This window comes from Oncorhynchus nerka, linkage group LG7 (assembly GCF_034236695.1).
Source record: "Oncorhynchus nerka isolate Pitt River linkage group LG7, Oner_Uvic_2.0, whole genome shotgun sequence".
NCBI lineage: Eukaryota > Metazoa > Chordata > Actinopteri > Salmoniformes > Salmonidae > Oncorhynchus > Oncorhynchus nerka.
Window position 1 is genome coordinate 11,966,194 of NC_088402.1, and position 18,934 is coordinate 11,985,127.

Here is an 18,934-nt window from a genome sequence, read left to right on the forward strand (position 1 = left end):
GCTGTCTAATAGTATTGATACACCATGCTGTCTAATAGTATTGACACACCATGCTGTCTAATAGTATAATAGTATTGACACACCATGCTGTCTAATAGTATTGATACACCATGCTGTCTAATAGTATAATAGTAATTGACACACCATGCTGTCTAATAGTATTGACACCATGCTGTCTAATAGTATTGACACACCATGCTGTCTAATAGTATAATAGTATTGACACACCATGCTGTCTAATAGTATAATAGTATTGACACACCATGCTGTCCAATAACATGATACACCATGCTGTCTAATAGTATTGACACACCATGCTGTCTAATAGTATAATAGTATTGACACCATGCTGTCATAGTATTGACACACCATGCTGTCCAATAGTATAATAGTATTGACACACCATGCTGTCTAATAGTCTAATAGTATTGACACACCATGCTGTCTAATAGTATTGACACACCATGCTGTCTAATAGTATTGACACACCATGCTGTCTAATAGTATTGACACACCATGCTGTCTAATAGTATTGACACACCATGCTGTCTAATAGTATAATAGTATTGACACACCATGCTGTCTAATAGTATTGACACACCATGCTGTCTAATAGTATTGACACACCATGCTGTCTAATAGTATTGATACACCATGCTGTCTAATAGTATTGACACACCATGCTGTCTAATAGTATAATAGTATTGACACCCCATGGTGTCTAATAGTATTGATACACCATGCTGTCTAATAGTATAATAGTATTGACACACCATGCTGTCTAATAGTATTGACACACCATGCTGTCCAATAGTATTGATACACCATGCTGTCTAATAGTATTGATACACCATGCTGTCTAATAGTATTGACACACCATGCTGTCTAATAGTATTGATACACCATGCTGTCTAATAGTATAATAGTATTGATACACCATGCTGTCTAATAGTATTGACACACCATGCTGTCTAATAGTATTGACACACCATGCTGTCTAATAGTATTGACACACCATGCTGTCCAATAGTATTGATACACCATGCTGTCTAATAGTATTGATACACCATGCTGTCTAATAGTATTGACACACCATGCTGTCTAATAGTATTGACACACCATGCTGTCTAATAGTATTGATACACCATGCTGTCTAATAGTATTGACACACCATGCTGTCTAATAGTATTGATACACCATGCTGTCTAATAGTATTGACACACCATGCTGTCTAATAGTATTGACACACCATGCTGTCTAATAGTATAATAGTATTGACACACCATGCTGTCTAATAGTATAATAGTATTGATACACCATGCTGTCTAATAGTATTGACACACCATGCTGTCTAATAGTATAATAGTATTGATACACCATGCTGTCTAATAGTATTGACACACCATGCTGTCTAATAGTATTGATACACCATGCTGTCTAATAGTATTGACACACCATGCTGTCTAATAGTATTGATACACCATGCTGTCTAATAGTATTGACACACCATGCTGTCTAATAGTATTGACACACCATGCTGTCTAATAGTATAATAGTATTGACACACCATGCTGTCTAATAGTATAATAGTATTGACACCATGCTGTCTAATGCACCATGCTGTCTAATAGTATAATAGTATTGATACACCATGCTGTCTAATAGTATTGACACACCATGCTGTCTAATAGTATTGACACACCATGCTGTCCCATAGTATTGACACACCATGCTGTCCAATAGTATTGATACACCATGCTGTCCAATAGTATTGACACACCATGCTGTCTAATAGTATTGATACACCATGCTGTCTAATAGTATTGATACACCATGCTGTCTAATAGTATTGACACACCATGCTGTCTAATAGTATTGATACACCATGCTGTCTAATAGTATTGATACACCATGCTGTCCAATAATGACACACCATGCTGTATAATAGTATTGACACACCATGCTGTCTAATAGTATTGATACACCATGCTGTCCAATAGTATTGACACACCATGCTGTCTAATAGTATAATAGTATTGACACACCATGCTGTCTAATAGTATTGACACACCATGCTGTCTAATAGTATTGATACACCATGCTGTCTAATAGTATTGACACACCATGCTGTCTAATAGTATTGATACACCATGCTGTCTAATAGTATTGACACACCATGCTGTCCAATAGTATAATAGTATTGATACACCATGCTGTCTAATAGTATTGACACACCATGCTGTCTAATAGTATTGACACACCATGCTGTCTAATAGTATTGATACACCATGCTGTCTAATAGTATTGACACACCATGCTGTCCAATAGTATAATAGTATTGATACACCATGCTGTCTAATAGTATTGACACACCATGGTGTCTAATAGTATTGATACACCATGCTGTCTAATAGTATTGACACACCATGCTGTCTAATAGTATAATAGTATTGACACACCATGCTGTCCAATAACACTGATACACCATGCTGTCTAATAGTATTGATACACCATGCTGTCTAATAGTATTGACACACCATGCTGTCTAATAGTATTGACACACCATGCTGTCTAATAACACTGACACAACATGCTGTCTAACAGTATTGACACCCCATGCTGTCTAATAGTATTGATACACCATGCTGTCCAATAGTACTGATACACCATGCTGTCCAATAGTATTGATACACCATGCTGTCCAATAGTATTGATACACCATGCTGTCCAATAGTATTGATACACCATGCTGTCTAATAGTATTGATACCCCATGCTGTCCAATAGTATTGATACCCCATGCTGTCTAATAGTATAATAGTATTGACACACCATGCTGTCTAATAGTATTGACACACCATGCTGTCTAATAGTATTGATACACCATGCTGTCTAATAGTATTGATACACCATGCTGTCTAATAGTATAATAGTATTGACACACCATGCTGTCCAATAGTATTGACACACCATGCTGTCTAATAGTATAATAGTATTGATACACCATGCTGTCTAATAGTATAATAGTATTGACACACCATGCTGTCCAATAACACTGATACACCATGCTGTGTAATAGTATTGACACACCATGCTGTCTAATAGTATAATAGTATTGACACACCATGCTGTCTAATAGTATAATAGTATTGATACACCATGCTGTCTAATAGTATAATAGTATTGACACACCATGCTGTCTAATAGTATAATAGTATTGATACACCATGCTGTCTAATAGTATAATAGTATTGACACACCATGCTGTCTAATAGTATTGACACACCATGCTGTCTAATAGTATTGATACACCATGCTGTCTAATAGTATTGACACACCATGCTGTCTAATAGTATTGACACACCATGCTGTCTAATAGTACTGACACACCATGCTGTCTAATAGTATAATAGTATTGATACACCATGCTGTCTAATAGTATTGACACACCATGCTGTCTAATAGTATTGACACACCATGCTGTCTAATAGTATTGATACACCATGCTGTCTAATAGTATTGACACACCATGCTGTCTAATAGTATAATAGTATTGACACCCCATGGTGTCTAATAGTATTGATACACCATGCTGTCTAATAGTATAATAGTATTGACACACCATGCTGTCTAATAGTATTGACACACCATGTGTCTAATAGTATTGATACACCATGCTGTCTAATAGTATAATAGTATTGACACACCATGCTGTCCAATAACACTGATACACCATGCTGTCTAATAGTATTGACACACCATGCTGTCCAATAGTATTGATACACCATGCTGTCTAATAGTATTGATACACCATGCTGTCTAATAGTATTGACACACCATGCTGTATAATAGTATTGATACACCATGCTGTCTAATAGTATAATAGTATTGATACACCATGCTGTCTAATAGTATTGACACACCATGCTGTCTAATAGTATTGACACACCATGCTGTCTAATAGTATTGACACACCATGCTGTCCAATAGTATTGATACACCATGCTGTCTAATAGTATTGATACACCATGCTGTCTAATAGTATTGACACACCATGCTGTCTAATAGTATTGACACACCATGCTGTCTAATAGTATTGATACACCATGCTGTCTAATAGTATTGACACACCATGCTGTCTAATAGTATTGATACACCATGCTGTCTAATAGTATTGACACACCATGCTGTCTAATAGTATTGACACACCATGCTGTCTAATAGTATAATAGTATTGACACACCATGCTGTCTAATAGTATAATAGTATTGATACACCATGCTGTCTAATAGTATTGACACACCATGCTGTCTAATAGTATAATAGTATTGATACACCATGCTGTCTAATAGTATTGACACACCATGCTGTCTAATAGTATTGACACACCATGCTGTCTAATAGTATTGACACACCATGCTGTCTAATAGTATAATAGTATTGATACACCATGCTGTCTAATAGTATTGATACACCATGCTGTCTAATAGTATTGATACACCATGCTGTCTAATAGTATTGACACACCATGCTGTCTAATAGTATTGACACACCATGCTGTCTAATAGTATTGACACACCATGCTGTCTAATAGTATTGACACACCATGCTGTCTAATAGTATTGATACACCATGCTGTCTAATAGTATTGACACACCATGCTGTCTAATAGTATTGATACACCATGCTGTCTAATAGTATAATAGTATTGACACACCATGCTGTCTAATAGTATAATAGTATTGATACACCATGCTGTCTAATAGTATTGACACAACATGCTGTCTAATAGTATTGATACACCATGCTGTCTAATAGTATTGATACACCATGCTGTCTAATAGTATTGACACAACATGCTGTGTAATAGTATAATAGTATTGACACACCATGCTGTCTACTAACACTGATACACCATGCTGTCCAATAGTATTGATACACCATGCTGTCTACTAACACTGATACACCATGCTGTCCAATAGTATTGACACACCATGCTGTCCAATAGTATTGATACACCATGCTGTCTACTAACACTGATACACCATGCTGTCAATAGTATTGACACCATGCTGTCCAATAGTATTGACACACCATGCTGTCCAATAGTATTGATACACCATGCTGTCCAATAGTATTGACACACCATGCTGTCTAATAGTATTGATACACCATGCTGTCTAATAGTATTGATACACCATGCTGTCTAATAGTATTGACACACCATGCTGTCTAATAGTATTGATACACCATGCTGTCTAATAGTATTGATACACCATGCTGTCCAATAGTATTGACACACCATGCTGTATAATAGTATTGACACACCATGCTGTCTAATAGTATTGATACACCATGCTGTCCAATAGTATTGACACACCATGCTGTCTAATAGTATAATAGTATTGACACACCATGCTGTCTAATAGTATTGACACACCATGCTGTCTAATAGTATTGACACACCATGCTGTCTAATAGTATTGATACACCATGCTGTCTAATAGTATTGACACACCATGCTGTCCAATAGTATAATAGTATTGATACACCATGCTGTCTAATAGTATTGACACACCATGCTGTCTAATAGTATTGACACACCATGCTGTCTAATAGTATTGATACACCATGCTGTCTAATAGTATTGACACACCATGCTGTCCAATAGTATAATAGTATTGATACACCATGCTGTCTAATAGTATTGACACACCATGGTGTCTAATAGTATTGATACACCATGCTGTCTAATAGTATTGACACACCATGCTGTCTAATAGTATAATAGTATTGACACACCATGCTGTCCAATAACACTGATACACCATGCTGTCTAATAGTATTGATACACCATGCTGTCTAATAGTATTGACACACCATGCTGTCTAATAGTATTGACACACCATGCTGTCTAATAGTATTGACACACCATGCTGTCTAATAGTATTGACACACCATGCTGTCTAATAGTATTGATACACCATGCTGTCTAATAGTATTGACACACCATGCTGTCTAATAGTATTGATACACCATGCTGTCTAATAGTATAATAGTATTGACACACCATGCTGTCTAATAGTATAATAGTATTGATACACCATGCTGTCTAATAGTATTGACACACCATGCTGTCTAATAGTATTGATACACCATGCTGTCTAATAGTATTGATACACCATGCTGTCTAATAGTATTGACACAACATGCTGTGTAATAGTATAATAGTATTGACACACCATGCTGTCTACTAACACTGATACACCATGCTGTCCAATAGTATTGACACACCATGCTGTCCAATAGTATTGATACACCATGCTGTCCAATAGTATTGACACACCATGCTGTCTAATAGTATTGATACACCATGCTGTCTAATAGTATTGATACACCATGCTGTCTAATAGTATTGACACACCATGCTGTCTAATAGTATTGATACACCATGCTGTCTAATAGTATTGATACACCATGCTGTCCAATAGTATTGACACACCATGCTGTATAATAGTATTGACACACCATGCTGTCTAATAGTATTGATACACCATGCTGTCCAATAGTATTGACACACCATGCTGTCTAATAGTATAATAGTATTGACACACCATGCTGTCTAATAGTATTGACACACCATGCTGTCTAATAGTATTGACACACCATGCTGTCTAATAGTATTGATACACCATGCTGTCTAATAGTATTGACACACCATGCTGTCCAATAGTATAATAGTATTGATACACCATGCTGTCTAATAGTATTGACACACCATGCTGTCTAATAGTATTGACACACCATGCTGTCTAATAGTATTGATACACCATGCTGTCTAATAGTATAATAGTATTGATACACCATGCTGTCTAATAGTATTGACACACCATGGTGTCTAATAGTATTGATACACCATGCTGTCTAATAGTATTGACACACCATGCTGTCTAATAGTATAATAGTATTGACACACCATGCTGTCCAATAACACTGATACACCATGCTGTCTAATAGTATTGATACACCATGCTGTCTAATAGTATTGACACACCATGCTGTCTAATAGTATTGACACACCATGCTGTCTAATAACACTGACACAACATGCTGTCTAACAGTATTGACACACCATGCTGTCTAATAGTATTGACACACCATGCTGTCTAATAGTATAATAGTATTGACACACCATGCTGTCCAATAGTATTGACACACCATGCTGTCTAATAGTATAATAGTATTGATACACCATGCTGTCTAATAGTATTGACACACCATGCTGTCTAATAGTATTGACACACCATGCTGTCTAATAACACTGACACAACATGCTGTCTAACAGTATTGACACACCATGCTGTCTAATAGTATTGACACACCATGCTGTCTAATAGTATAATAGTATTGACACACCATGCTGTCAATAGTATTGACACACCATGCTGTCTAATAGTATAATAGTATTGACACACCATGCTGTCTAATAGTATTGACACACCATGCTGTCTAATAGTATTGATACACCATGCTGTCTAATAGTATTGACACACCATGCTGTCTAATAGTATTGATACACCATGCTGTCTAATAGTATTGACACACCATGCTGTCCAATAGTATAATAGTATTGATACACCATGCTGTCTAATAGTATTGACACACCATGCTGTCTAATAGTATTGACACACCATGCTGTCTAATAGTATTGATACACCATGCTGTCTAATAGTATTGACACACCATGCTGTCAATAGTATAATAGTATTGATACACCATGCTGTCTAATAGTATTGACACACCATGGTGTCTAATAGTATTGATACACCATGCTGTCTAATAGTATTGACACACCATGCTGTCTAATAGTATAATAGTATTGACACACCATGCTGTCCAATAACACTGATACACCATGCTGTCTAATAGTATTGATACACCATGCTGTCTAATAGTATTGACACACCATGCTGTCTAATAGTATTGACACACCATGCTGTCTAATAACACTGACACAACATGCTGTCTAACAGTATTGACACACCATGCTGTCTAATAGTATTGACACACCATGCTGTCTAATAGTATAATAGTATTGACACACCATGCTGTCCAATAGTATTGACACCCCATGCTGTCTAATAGTATTGATACACCATGCTGTCCAATAGTACTGATACACCATGCTGTCCAATAGTATTGATACACCATGCTGTCCAATAGTATTGATACACCATGCTGTCCAATAGTATTGATACACCATGCTGTCTAATAGTATTGATACCCCATGCTGTCCAATAGTATTGATACCCCATGCTGTCTAATAGTATAATAGTATTGACACACCATGCTGTCTAATAGTATTGATACACCATGCTGTCTAATAGTATAATAGTATTGACACACCATGCTGTCTAATAGTATTGACACACCATGCTGTCTAATAGTATTGATACACCATGCTGTCTAATAGTATTGATACACCATGCTGTCTAATAGTATTGATACACCATGCTGTCTAATAATAATAGTATTGACACACCATGCTGTCCAATAGTATTGACACACCATGCTGTCTAATAGTATAATAGTATTGATACACCATGCTGTCTAATAGTATAATAGTATTGACACACCATGCTGTCTAATAGTATTGACACACCATGCTGTCTAATAGTATTGATACACCATGCTGTCTAATAGTATTGACACACCATGCTGTCTAATAGTATTGACACACCATGCTGTCTAATAGTACTGACACACCATGCTGTCTAATAGTATAATAGTATTGATACACCATGCTGTCTAATAGTATTGACACACAATGCTGTCTAATAGTATTGACACACCATGCTGTCTAATAGTATTGATACACCATGCTGTCTAATAGTATTGACACACCATGCTGTCTAATAGTATAATAGTATTGACACCCCATGGTGTCTAATAGTATTGATACACCATGCTGTCTAATAGTATTGACACACCATGCTGTCTAATAGTATAATAGTATTGACACCCCATGCTGTCTAATAGTATTGACACACCATGCTGTCTAATAGTATTGATACACCATGCTGTCTAATAGTATTGATACACCATGCTGTCTAATAGTATTGATACACCATGCTGTCTAATAGCTTAATAGTATTGACACACCATGCTGTCCAATAGTATTGACACACCATGCTGTCTAATAGTATAATAGTATTGATACACCATGCTGTCTAATAGTATAATAGTATTGACACACCATGCTGTCTAATAGTATTGACACACCATGCTGTCTAATAGTATTGATACACCATGCTGTCTAATAGTATTGACACACCATGCTGTCTAATAGTATTGACACACCATGCTGTCTAATAGTACTGACACACCATGCTGTCTAATAGTATAATAGTATTGATACACCATGCTGTCTAATAGTATTGACACACCATGCTGTCTAATAGTATTGACACACCATGCTGTCTAATAGTATTGATACACCATGCTGTCTAATAGTATTGACACACCATGCTGTCTAATAGTATAATAGTATTGACACCCCATGGTGTCTAATAGTATTGACACACCATGCTGTCTAATAGTATTGATACACCATGCTGTCTAATAGTATAATAGTATTGACACACCATGCTGTCTAATAGTATAATAGTATTGATACACCATGCTGTCTAATAGTATTGACACAACATGCTGTCTAATAGTATTGATACACCATGCTGTCTAATAGTATTGATACACCATGCTGTGTAATAGTATAATAGTATTGACACACCATGCTGTCTACTAACACTGATACACCATGCTGTCCAATAGTATTGATACACCATGCTGTCTACTAACACTGATACACCATGCTGTCCAATAGTATTGACACACCATGCTGTCCAATAGTATTGATACACCATGCTGTCTACTAACACTGATACACCATGCTGTCCAATAGTATTGACACACCATGCTGTCCAATAGTATTGACACACCATGCTGTCCAATAGTATTGATACACCATGCTGTCCAATAGTATTGACACACCATGCTGTCTAATAGTATTGATACACCATGCTGTCTAATAGTATTGATACACCATGCTGTCTAATAGTATTGACACACCATGCTGTCTAATAGTATTGATACACCATGCTGTCTAATAGTATTGATACACCATGCTGTCCAATAGTATTGACACACCATGCTGTATAATAGTATTGACACACCATGCTGTCTAATAGTATTGATACACCATGCTGTCCAATAGTATTGACACACCATGCTGTCTAATAGTATAATAGTATTGACACACCATGCTGTCTAATAGTATTGACACACCATGCTGTCTAATAGTATTGACACACCATGCTGTCTAATAGTATTGATACACCATGCTGTCTAATAGTATTGACACACCATGCTGTCAATAGTATAATAGTATTGATACACCATGCTGTCTAATAGTATTGACACACCATGCTGTCTAATAGTATTGACACACCATGCTGTCTAATAGTATTGATACACCATGCTGTCTAATAGTATTGACACACCATGCTGTCCAATAGTATAATAGTATTGATACACCATGCTGTCTAATAGTATTGACACACCATGGTGTCTAATAGTATTGATACACCATGCTGTCTAATAGTATTGACACACCATGCTGTCTAATAGTATAATAGTATTGACACACCATGCTGTCCAATAACACTGATACACCATGCTGTCTAATAGTATTGATACACCATGCTGTCTAATAGTATTGACACACCATGCTGTCTAATAGTATTGACACACCATGCTGTCTAATAACACTGACACAACATGCTGTCTAACAGTATTGACACACCATGCTGTCTAATAGTATTGACACACCATGCTGTCTAATAGTATAATAGTATTGACACACCATGCTGTCCAATAGTATTGACACACCATGCTGTCTAATAGTATAATAGTATTGATACACCATGCTGTCTAATAGTATTGACACACCATGCTGTCTAATAGTATTGACACACCATGCTGTCTAATAACACTGACACAACATGCTGTCTAACAGTATTGACACACCATGCTGTCTAATAGTATTGACACACCATGCTGTCTAATAGTATAATAGTATTGACACACCATGCTGTCCAATAGTATTGACACACCATGCTGTCTAATAGTATAATAGTATTGACACACCATGCTGTCTAATAGTATTGACACACCATGCTGTCTAATAGTATTGATACACCATGCTGTCTAATAGTATTGACACACCATGCTGTCTAATAGTATTGATACACCATGCTGTCTAATAGTATTGACACACCATGCTGTCCAATAGTATAATAGTATTGATACACCATGCTGTCTAATAGTATTGACACACCATGCTGTCTAATAGTATTGACACACCATGCTGTCTAATAGTATTGATACACCATGCTGTCTAATAGTATTGACACACCATGCTGTCCAATAGTATAATAGTATTGATACACCATGCTGTCTAATAGTATTGACACACCATGGTGTCTAATAGTATTGATACACCATGCTGTCTAATAGTATTGACACACCATGCTGTCTAATAGTATAATAGTATTGACACACCATGCTGTCCAATAACACTGATACACCATGCTGTCTAATAGTATTGATACACCATGCTGTCTAATAGTATTGACACACCATGCTGTCTAATAGTATTGACACACCATGCTGTCTAATAACACTGACACAACATGCTGTCTAACAGTATTGACACACCATGCTGTCTAATAGTATTGACACACCATGCTGTCTAATAGTATAATAGTATTGACACACCATGCTGTCCAATAGTATTGACACCCCATGCTGTCTAATAGTATTGATACACCATGCTGTCCAATAGTACTGATACACCATGCTGTCCAATAGTATTGATACACCATGCTGTCCAATAGTATTGATACACCATGCTGTCCAATAGTATTGATACACCATGCTGTCTAATAGTATTGATACCCCATGCTGTCCAATAGTATTGATACCCCATGCTGTCTAATAGTATAATAGTATTGACACACCATGCTGTCTAATAGTATTGATACACCATGCTGTCTAATAGTATAATAGTATTGACACACCATGCTGTCTAATAGTATTGACACACCATGCTGTCTAATAGTATTGATACACCATGCTGTCTAATAGTATTGATACACCATGCTGTCTAATAGTATTGATACACCATGCTGTCTAATAGCTTAATAGTATTGACACACCATGCTGTCCAATAGTATTGACACACCATGCTGTCTAATAGTATAATAGTATTGATACACCATGCTGTCTAATAGTATAATAGTATTGACACACCATGCTGTCTAATAGTATTGACACACCATGCTGTCTAATAGTATTGATACACCATGCTGTCTAATAGTATTGACACACCATGCTGTCTAATAGTATTGACACACCATGCTGTCTAATAGTACTGACACACCATGCTGTCTAATAGTATAATAGTATTGATACACCATGCTGTCTAATAGTATTGACACACCATGCTGTCTAATAGTATTGACACACCATGCTGTCTAATAGTATTGATACACCATGCTGTCTAATAGTATTGACACACCATGCTGTCTAATAGTATAATAGTATTGACACCCCATGGTGTCTAATAGTATTGATACACCATGCTGTCTAATAGTATAATAGTATTGACACACCATGCTGTCTAATAGTATTGACACCCCATGGTGTCTAATAGTATTGATACACCATGCTGTCTAATAGTATAATGGTATTGACACACCATGCTGTCCAATAACACTGATACACCATGCTGTCTAATAGTATTGACACACCATGCTGTCCAATAGTATTGATACACCATGCTGTCTAATAGTATTGATACACCATGCTGTCTAATAGTATTGACACACCATGCTGTCTAATAGTATTGATACACCATGCTGTCTAATAGTATAATAGTATTGATACACCATGCTGTCTAATAGTATTGACACACCATGCTGTCTAATAGTATTGACACACCATGCTGTCTAATAGTATTGACACACCATGCTGTCCAATAGTATTGATACACCATGTCTAATAGTGATAATAGTATTGATACACCATGCTGTCTAATAGTATTGACACACCATGCTGTCTAATAGTATTGACACACCATGCTGTCTAATAGTATTGATACACCATGCTGTCTAATAGTATTGACACACCATGCTGTCTAATAGTATTGATACACCATGCTGTCTAATAGTATTGACACACCATGCTGTCTAATAGTATTGACACACCATGCTGTCTAATAGTATAATAGTATTGACACACCATGCTGTCTAATAGTATAATAGTATTGATACACCATGCTGTCTAATAGTATTGACACACCATGCTGTCTAATAGTATAATAGTATTGATACACCATGCTGTCTAATAGTATTGACACACCATGCTGTCTAATAGTATTGACACACCATGCTGTCTAATAGTATTGACACACCATGCTGTCTAATAGTATAATAGTATTGATACACCATGCTGTCTAATAGTATTGATACACCATGCTGTCTAATAGTACTGATACACCATGCTGTCTAATAGTATTGATACACCATGCTGTCTAATAGTATTGACACACCATGCTGTCTAATAGTATTGACACACCATGCTGTCTAATAGTATTGACACACCATGCTGTCTAATAGTATTGACACACCATGCTGTCTAATAGTATTGATACACCATGCTGTCTAATAGTATTGACACACCATGCTGTCTAATAGTATTGATACACCATGCTGTCTAATAGTATAATAGTATTGACACACCATGCTGTCTAATAGTATAATAGTATTGATACACCATGCTGTCTAATAGTATTGACACAACATGCTGTCTAATAGTATTGATACACCATGCTGTCTAATAGTATTGATACACCATGCTGTCTAATAGTATTGATACACCATGCTGTCTAATAGTATTGACACACCATGCTGTCTAATAGTATAATAGTATTGATACACCATGCTGTCTAATAGTATTGACACACCATGCTGTCTAATAGTATAATAGTATTGATACACCATGCTGTCTAATAGTATTGATACACCATGCTGTCTAATAGTATTGATACACCATGCTGTCTAATAGTATTGACACACCATGCTGTCTAATAGTATTGATACACCATGCTGTCTAATAGTATTGATACACCATGCTGTCTAATAGTATTGATACACCATGCTGTCTAATAGTATTGACACACCATGCTGTCTAATAGTATTGACACACCATGCTGTCTAATAGTATTGACACACCATGCTGTCTAATAGTATTGATACACCATGCTGTCTAATAGTATTGATACACCATGCTGTCTAATAGTATTGACACACCATGCTGTCTAATAGTATTGACACACCATGCTGTCTAATAGTATTGATACACCATGCTGTCTAATAGTATTGACACACCATGCTGTCTAATAGTATTGATACACCATGCTGTCTAATAGTATTATTGTATTGACACACCATGCTGTCTAATAGTATAATAGTATTGACACACCATGCTGTCTAATAGTATTGATACACCATGCTGTCCAATAGTATAATAGTATTGATACACCATGCTGTCTAATAGTATTGATACACCATGCTGTCTAATAGTATAATAGTATTGACACACCATGCTGTCTAATAGTATAATAGTATTGATACACCATGCTGTCTAATAGTATTGACACAACATGCTGTCTAATAGTATTGATACACCATGCTGTCTAATAGTATTGATACACCATGCTGTCTAATAGTATTGATACACCATGCTGTCTAATAGTATTGACACACCATGCTGTCTAATAGTATAATAGTATTGATACACCATGCTGTCTAATAGTATTGACACACCATGCTGTCTAATAGTATAATAGTATTGATACACCATGCTGTCTAATAGTATTGATACACCATGCTGTCTAATAGTATTGATACACCATGCTGTCTAATAGTATTGACACACCATGCTGTCTAATAGTATTGATACACCATGCTGTCTAATAGTATTGATACACCATGCTGTCTAATAGTATTGATACACCATGCTGTCTAATAGTATTGACACACCATGCTGTCTAATAGTATTGACACACCATGCTGTCTAATAGTATTGACACACCATGCTGTCTAATAGTATTGATACACCATGCTGTCTAATAGTATTGATACACCATGCTGTCTAATAGTATTGACACACCATGCTGTCTAATAGTATTGACACACCATGCTGTCTAATGGTATTGATACACCATGCTGTCTAATAGTATTGACACACCATGCTGTCTAATAGTATTGATACACCATGCTGTCTAATAGTATTATTGTATTGACACACCATGCTGTCTAATAGTATAATAGTATTGACACACCATGCTGTCTAATAGTATTGATACACCATGCTGTCCAATAGTATAATAGTATTGATACACCATGCTGTCTAATAGTATTGACACACCATGCTGTCTAATAGTATTGACACACCATGCTGTCTAATAGTATTGACACACCATGCTGTCTAATAGTATAATAGTATTGATACACCATGCTGTCTAATAGTACTGATACACCATGCTGTCTAATAGTATTGATACACCATGCTGTCTAATAGTATTGATACACCATGCTGTCTAATAGTATAATAGTATTGATACACCATGCTGTCTAATAGTATTGATACACCATGCTGTCCAATAGTATTGATACACCATGCTGTCCAATAGTATTGATACACCATGCTGTCTAATAGTATTGATACACCATGCTGTCTAATAGTATTGATACACCATGCTGTCCAATAGTATTGATACACCATGCTGTCCAATAGTATTGATACACCATGCTGTCTAATAGTATTGACACCCCATGCTGTCTAATAGTATTGATACACCATGCTGTCTAATAGTATTGACACACCATGCTGTGTAATAGTATTGATACACCATGCTGTCTAATAGTATTGACACACCATGCTGTCTAATAGTATTGACACACCATGCTGTCTAATAGTATAATAGTATTGATACACCATGCTGTCTAATAGTATTGACACCCCATGCTGTCTAATAGTATTGATACACCATGCTGTCTAATAGTATTGACACACCATGCTGTCTAATAGTATTGATACACCATGCTGTCTAATAGTATTGATACACCATGCTGTCCAATAACATTGACACACCATGCTGTCTAATAGTATAATAGTACTGATACACCATGCTGTCTAATAGTATAATAGTACTGATACACCATGCTGTCTAATAGTATAATAGTACTGATACACCATGCTGTCTAATAGTATTGACACACCATGCTGTCTAATAGTATAATAGTACTGATACACCATGCTGTCTAATAGTACTGATACACCATGCTGTCCAATAGTATTGATACACCATGCTGTCTAATAGTATAATAGTACTGACACACCATGCTGTCTAATAGTACTGACACACCATGCTGTCTAGCCACAGCTGCTTATTTAATGTGCTTGATAATGCATTACTTGATTATATTAAGTATGCTAGAATGGATATTGGATATACAGACACAGGAATTAGCACACACACACATAGTAGAGATGCTGCTACAACAGACTGCACCACCAGAGGGCAGACAGACACTGGGATAGAAGTGAGGAAACAGGGCCCTGACTTACCGAAGACTTGGACATAGAGAGAGGAGAGGAAACAGGGCCCTGACTTACCGAAGACTTGGACATAGAGAGAGGATAGGAAACAAGGCCCTGACTTACCGAAGACTTGGACATGGAGAGAGGAGAGGAAACAGGGCCCTGACTTACCGAAGACTTGGACATGGAGAGAGGAAAGGAAACAAGGCCCTGACTTACCGAAGACTTGGACATAGGCCCTACGCCCTAAACCCTAGCTTTTATATACTTCCCCCTACGCCCTAAACCCTAGCCCCTAGCTTTTATACACTTCCCCCTACACCCTACACCCTACACCCTAGCCCCTAGCTTTTATAAACTTCCCCCTACACCCTATATCCCCCTATGCCCTAAACCCTACACCCTACACCCTAGCTTTTATATACTTCCCTCCTAGCCCCTACACCCTACACCCTAGTCCCTAGCTTTTATACACTTCCCCCTACGCCCTACACCCTAGCCCCTAGCTTTTATATACTTCCCCCTATGCCCTACACCCTAGCCCCTACACCCTAGCGCCTAGCTTTTATATACTTCCCCCCTAGCCCCTTCACCTTAGCCCCTAGCTTTTATATACTTCCCCCTAGCCCCTACACCCTAGCCCCTAGCTTTTATATACTTCCCCCTAGCCCCTACACCCTACACCCTAGATTTGATATACTTCCCCCTAGCCCCTACATCCTAGCCCCTAGCTTTTATATACTTCCCCCTAGCCCCTACACCCTACACCCTAGATTTGATATACTTCCCCCCTAGCCCCTACACCCTAGCCCCTAGCGTTTATATAGTCACACCTTTGTAGTGCTCCACCAGCTGTTGCACAGAGTCAAACTGTGTGCGTGTTGTTATGTAATATCCTCCACTGTCCAGCTTCCTGATCTTATAATGCTTGACATGATCACCTTTACCATCATCCCAGTCACAGATAGACAGAGAGTAGGCACCTGGAGATAGGAGAGAGGGGAGGGAGAGAGAGTGAGGGGGAGAGAGAGAGAGAAAGAGGGGGAGAGGGAGAGGGGGAGAGGGAGAGAGAAAGAGGGGAGAGGGAGAGAGAGGGGGAGAGAGGAAGAGAGGAGGAGAGAGAGAGAGGGGTGGGGAGAGAGAGAGAGAGAGAGATGAAAAGGGGAAAGGAAGAAGTTAATAACCTGATGATTCTAAAGCTGCACCCAAGACAATAACAAAGTATAGCTGAGTGTGTGTGTGTGTGTGTGTGTGTGTGTGTGTGTGTGTGTGTGTGTGTGTGTGTGTGTGTGTGTGTGCGTACCGATGGTGGTCTCACTCTCTCTGATAAGGAATGTTCCTCGGGGGTTCCCCTGACCCAGGAGCTGTCTCTCTGCATCCTTCCTCCCCATCTTCCCAAAATACCACCTGGCAACACACACACACACACACACACACACACACACACACACACACACACACACACATACTAGTCATACAATTCAACACCATGACAACCAGTCACCGCAATATTTCTTAAAGTTCAGACACAGATGTTGTACTGTAGTTGGTGAGTGTGTGTGTGTGTGTGTGTGTGTGTGTGTGTGTGTGTGTGTGTGTGTGTGTGTGTGTGTGTGTGTGTGTGTGTGTGTGTGTGTGTGTGTGTGTGAATGTACTCACTCCTCAGCCTGTATGGAGTCTACAGGAGCGACGTAGTTACTAGGGATGTATCCTGAGATCCCCGTGTTCAACGACCGGGCCTCCCACCAGTCCCCCTCTCTGTAGAGACAGACAGTCATCAGACTGGGCCTCCCACTAGTCCCCCTCTCTGTAGAGACAGACAGTCATCAGACTGGGCCTCCCACCAGTCCCCCTCTCTGTAGAGACAGACAGTCATCAGACCGGGCCTCCCACCAGTCCCCCTCTCTGTAGAGACAGACTTTCATCAGACCGGGCCTCCCACCAGTCCCCCTCTCTGTAGAGACAGACAGTCATCAGACCGGGCCTCCCACCAGTCCCCCTCTCTGTAGAGACAGACAGTCATCAGACTGGGCCTCCCACCAGTCCTCCTCTCTGTAGAGACAGACAGTCATCAGACTGGGCCTCCCACCAGTCCCCCTCTCTGTAGAGACAGACAGTCATCAGACTGGGCCTCCCACCAGTCCCCCTCTCTGTAGAGACAGACAGTCATCAGACTGGGCCTCCCACCAGTCCTCCTCTCTGTAGAGACA

At 38.1% G+C, this 18,934-nt stretch overlaps 1 protein-coding gene across 3 annotated transcripts in view; it reads right to left on the reverse strand.

Moving 5' to 3' along the window:
- The window catches only part of LOC115116659 (proto-oncogene tyrosine-protein kinase Yrk-like), an 82,146-nt gene that overhangs the window by 26,103 nt on the left and 37,109 nt on the right, over nt 1-18,934 (reverse strand). For all 3 annotated transcript variants that reach the window (XM_065020187.1, XM_065020188.1, XM_065020189.1), the window contains exons 5-7: nt 18,384-18,482; nt 18,028-18,131; nt 17,558-17,707 (exon numbers count right to left, since the gene is read on the reverse strand). In XM_065020187.1, the coding sequence (XP_064876259.1) occupies nt 17,558-17,707; nt 18,028-18,131; nt 18,384-18,482 (353 nt within the window). The remainder of the gene's footprint in view (nt 1-17,557; nt 17,708-18,027; nt 18,132-18,383; nt 18,483-18,934) is intronic.